Here is a 5,157-nt window from a genome sequence, read left to right on the forward strand (position 1 = left end):
CCAAAATATAATACTAAATATTATAAAAGTGATTTTTCTTAACCAAAATGACAAAAATGGCATAAAAACACATATTATTCTAATACGGGTCCTTTTGGACCCACTTATGGAAGAGAGTGGGGTCCAGTCACTCGTGGTAGGTAAAGATGTATAGAGAAATAAACAATAAACAATAAGAGGTATATGACATTGAAATAAGAAACAATACAAGAGCAGTTTAGGAGGAAAGTACCAGAGTCATTAGTAGAAAGCCATAATGTCAACAAGACATGGCGTATATCATAAACAGCATCTTGAAACAATATTTTAAAAAGTGTGATTGTCTTTTACACGTTCAATTTCCAGTACTCAGTGGATTGAGTTGAGCTCCTCAGTGGTGTCAGTAGAAGTGTTTCTTATCAGCCGGTTGTCCGTGTCTCTCAGCTCGGGGGTGGGACGCACCGGCGCCTTCTGCCTGCTGTACGCCGCTCTGCAGGAGCTGGAGGCGGGCCACGGGATCCCTGACCTGCCTGTGCTGGTGAAGAAGATGAGGCAGCAGAGGAAGAACATGCTGCAGGAGAAGGTCAGACACAGACACACCTTTCTGATGGATATGGCGCATTGTAGTAATAATAATAATAATAATAATAATAATAAAAACAGGGGGTCCACGGGGTCTTAAAAAGTATTAAAAGTTGATAAATCAATTTAGCGAAAATGAAGGCTATCGAAAAGTATTAAACGACATTTTCCAAGGTTTTACATTTTGTAGCTTGTTTCCAATAAGTATATAAATTGTCCAAAGAGGTTGTATTCTACAGTCTGCCTGAATGTAATCATTGCGTAGGTGTGTAGTGTGATTCTGTGTAGTTTATTGATGGCATCCCGTTGGGTTTGACGTAATCTTAACAGGACATCGCACGCTCACTGCTTGATAGCGCGCGAAGGTCCGTTTACGCCGGTTGTTAAACAACATCGTTATGGGGAAATGCAAGTCTGCGTTCAAATGGTTGGAAGATAAGGAGGAAGGACAATCAATACTGTATATAGTCAATGTGAGGTAAAGTGTGTCGCCAAGGTAACCGGTTAGAACTCAAAGTGGCGATGAGGTCTTAAAATGTATGGAAAGGGTCTTAAAAGGTTTTACATGTGACTTCAGGACTCCTGCATATACCCTGAACAAAGCTTTATTTATATAGCACTTTTCATACAACACAAAATGACACATCCCAAGTTAAAAACAAACAACAAGAAATTCCCCTCAGATGATTGGCTAAGAACTTTAAAGGTACATGCAGCAACATATAACGTGTTATCAGGTTAATAGACACATTTTATTAAAATAAAATACAGAATGGTTTCTCTCCGACAGATAAGACACAAGACAACTGAGTCGATGCAACAATATCAAATATACCATTTGTATTCTTATTGTGACAGATAGATCATGTTTAAAACAGCAGGACACACACACGCTAATCACAAAGTCCTTGAAGGAGTGGATTTTCAGACGTGACATTTGATTTGAATACTCTCGTTGCTCCTGTCTGTAGCTCCACCTGAAGTTCTGCTACGAGGCGGTGCTGAAGCACGTGGAGCAGGTCCTGCAGAGACACGGCATCACCACCCCCACCTCCACCTGCACCCCCGCCTGCAGCCGGACCAAGGTCTGACTCTCAATACTTCATGTTTTCTTGTCTCTATATTCACGGACTCACTTGTGAAAGTAATCGATCAATGAAAAGGCCTGTTCTGAAAGTTTCGTCTGATTTGAATATAATAATAATAATAAATTTGATTTATAAGCGCAACAAAAAAAACATAAATAATAAAGTAAACAGATTAAAAACAGTGACGTTTAGCCTGGTTATGTTATATGATAAACTCTACGTACCATAAACCTGGTACTTAAAACTATATTTAAAAATGTAATAACTACTACTCGCACTACTTTGCTTATATATAGACATGCATATTTTAACAACTGGTCAAATAAACCCAAACTTGATGAACACATTTGTTCTAATTCATTGATTTGGTCATCTGGGTCATCAGACTCTTCAGTAAGTTTAACACCCCTTTGAAGTCAGTAGAGTTCCTCTTGTGAACGCTTTCCTCTTCTCCTCCCCACAAACTGTTTATTAATGATCTTAGTTATAATGTTGTATTATTTCACATTTTGCTCACATGGTTGTTCCAAAGGAAATCTACGAGTTGTGGCCAGTCGAGGTACGGCTTCCATTTTCAGTAGAGCTGTCAGAGCAGCGTAGTTATTAGTGATACGTGAAGCTCATTGGTATTAGCTAGCTCGAGTCACTTCCTTTAGGGAGCTCAATATAAATCAGGCTGATCTTTTATCCCTAAGACCTACTTGTTCTCCCGTGCTTTTGCAGATCACGTATCAGTCTGTGTTTTCTAAATTGGGGTTTTCTATTTTGTTGTGTTTTAAAATGTTTTTCCATCGTGTTTAAGGGTTTTCAGTCTGTGGCTATAAATATGGTTTTATTGTCTCGTGCTTTTACATTAGTTTCTTTTTGTCCTATCGGTTTTGTCTAAATGTATTTATGCTGCTTTATTTATATATTTATTGATGTTCAGCACTTTGGTCAACTGTTGTTTTTAAACGTGCTGTATAAATAAAGTTGGATTGGATCTCGATACAATTCATCCGAATGTTTTCTCTTTCCCCCTGCTCTCTGCAGCCTTACTCCAGACAGGAGTCCCAGCAGGACATTGTCCTCGGGGGGGACATGCCCATCAGCTCCATCCAGGCCACCATCGCCAAACTCAGCATCCGCCCCCCCAGCGCCACAGACCCCTCATTGGAGGCCCCCTGCGGTGTGGAGGAGCACGTTGGCCCCGCTCTCGACTCTCTGAGTGACGTCCAGGCCCCTCCCACAGAGCCCCCCTCCTCTTTGAGCCCTCCTCTCACCTCGCCCACTCACTCTCCACCCCCTAACGGCCTGGACGCCCCCTCCTCACCACCTGCCTCCCCCAGCGTCAGCCCTCCTCCTCCTCCTCCTCCTCCAGCCTCCTCTGCTCCGGCTCCTTCCTCCCTGGAGCTCCTGGCCGCCATGACCCCCGAGGCCTTCTCCATGGAGGGCGGGGGCAAAGGGAAGCAGCGGGTGACCAAGCAGAGCTTCCTGCAGCCGGCAGAGGGTCAGGGGATCCACGGGGCCCCCCGGGGGGAGGAAGGAGACGACCCCCTCGGCAGCCTGGACCCCCTGTGGAGCCTCGGGAAGCCCTGAGAGCAGAGCCTGTTTCCACTTTAACACCAGGCCTGTAGCGCTTTTGTAATCCTGCTTTTGAAGTAGAAAAACACACTGAATCCTGGGACATTTTAGCAGAGTCGACCATGACGTGCCTGGTGGGGGCGGACGGCGGGGGTTCAGTCGTGAAGTTTGAAACACAAACACACTTTCCTTTCATCACCGGTGGCTTCTGGGAGCAGATCACTATGCACTCGTCTGTTTTCCTTCTGTCGCTCTTTGCTGCTTTTTATTTGTCTGTATGGATGTTGTGCACTCCCACATCTGGGCCCAAAAAGAAGAGGGAAATCCCAGCATGCACTCCACTTTCATTTGGTGTTTGGCTGCGATCGTTTAACTAGAATAATGGATGCGTGGAGGTCATCGGAGCTGGGTGGAGCGATCTTGAAAACACCTTGAACTCAATCAGTGGTCACACAAATCAGCACGTCTTAACAAGTTTATTCGTTCTTTTCTTCCTCTGTAACACTGTAAATATCTTAAATAAAGTTAGACTATTCCCAATGTCCTTCTGGTACATTTCACAAACTAATCATTCATTACTGTAAAGGAAAATGAAATAAATCCAGTAGACAAGACAGCTGTTGTGGTATCAAAGCCTCTTTATTTGAAGATTAGTACAAAGTCTTGCACTTTTTTTTGTTTTACAAAATTGTAAATAAGTTATTCTACTTGTAGCCAGCTGATGAAGGGAGGAGCAGAGCTGGGGGTTAGCTGTTAGATTTGTATTTCTGTTTATGTCGAGCAACAAAGCGTTACATATCTGCTTTTGTTACGAGGATGCTGCCACAGGAAGTGTTCATTTTCTGCAACTTAAATCTTCAGAAGATGCATCCACAGACTTCTGAAAAGGTATGTTTGTAGCAGCAAAAACAAGCATCATTTACTAAAATAAATTGGACATTGATGGACAAATTCCTGTTGGATATGGGTTGTTAAAAGTCCATATGTGATGAACAGACATTCAGGGGGCTAAGACTCAAACATCCACTCTTCCTCCATTCCATAAGGAAATTGGTAACATTTTGGGAAATACTTTTATTTGCTTTATGGTGGAATTATAATAGATTGATGCCATTTTATATAAGATTGAAAGCAAGCATTAGGTGATCTATACACCAGAAATGAGGTAAAATGCTAATAAAATCAGCACTCATGAGATGGCTATTTAACGTTAGATATGTTTGTTTTACAATTATCAGAGCAGTGGGATTATCAGTTTATGTAATATCCAACATATTAGCTCTAACTATCATGATCAAGTATAAAAAAGTCATGCTGAAGTATATCAATATCTGTTTTCCGTTCGCCCTTGTGGTAAAGTAAGCTAACCGTTAGCTTGCTAAATTAACCGTTAGCTTGCTAAGTAAACCGTTATGACTACTTTTTTATATTTGAGCCACGGACTGCCATGAATATTGCATGTAAACTTAATTGTACAAGTGTTGAATATCGATAAAGTGTTAAATAATTTTATATTGCGATACTCAAGTAAGTAAAACAAATCAGTTTCCCCCTGGTTATTGTAAAGTAAGCTCACCGTTAGCTTGCTAAGTAAACCGTTAGCTTAATATTTAAAAGGGTAGTATCAATCTTCTTATTTAACTCCTCCAGAAAGCGAATTATCATCGAGCATATTTTCCAAATCACTTCCTTAAATCAAATTGACATTGCAAGAAAACAAAAAAATATATATAAAAACAACATTTCTAACGCTTTCTCGACTAACACATAAGCTAATAAATTAACAGGCAACAGGTGTAGTTTCTCAGGTACGCAGTTCCGGGTACATAACATGTTCACTCAGTTGCTTGTGATGAACAGATGACATCCCAGTGAAACCTCACCTGTAACATGTGTGCGTGTTTAGTGTTTACTCCTACTGCAGGTGTGTGTGTGGTCCAAACTC

At 41.4% G+C, this 5,157-nt stretch overlaps 1 protein-coding gene across 1 annotated transcript; it reads left to right on the forward strand.

Moving 5' to 3' along the window:
• Positions 1–241: 241 nt before the first annotated feature.
• Positions 242–4,939, forward strand: LOC104964326 (tyrosine-protein phosphatase non-receptor type 23-like). The gene is made up of 3 exons (XM_010793073.1): positions 242–562; positions 1,533–1,646; positions 2,682–4,939. Exons 1-3 carry the CDS (start codon positions 527–529, stop codon positions 3,225–3,227), a joined length of 696 nt encoding a protein of 231 aa, XP_010791375.1. The 5' UTR covers positions 242–526; the 3' UTR covers positions 3,228–4,939.
• The last annotated feature ends 218 nt before the right edge of the window (positions 4,940–5,157 follow it).

This window comes from Notothenia coriiceps, unplaced genomic scaffold, assembly GCF_000735185.1.
Source record: "Notothenia coriiceps isolate Sejong01 unplaced genomic scaffold, NC01 NC01_scaffold00037129, whole genome shotgun sequence".
Lineage (NCBI taxonomy): Eukaryota > Metazoa > Chordata > Actinopteri > Perciformes > Nototheniidae > Notothenia > Notothenia coriiceps.

Bases quoted from the DNA above. Each gene is read 5' to 3' on its own strand.
- LOC104964326 (XM_010793073.1), top strand. From the start codon at position 527: ATGAGGCAGCAGAGGAAGAACATGCTGCAGGAGAAG. The intron at 563-1,532 runs GTCAGACACAGA...TCCTGTCTGTAG, and splicing joins AGAACATGCTGCAGGAGAAG to CTCCACCTGAAGTTCTGCTA. The intron at 1,647-2,681 runs GTCTGACTCTCA...TGCTCTCTGCAG, and splicing joins CCGCCTGCAGCCGGACCAAG to CCTTACTCCAGACAGGAGTC.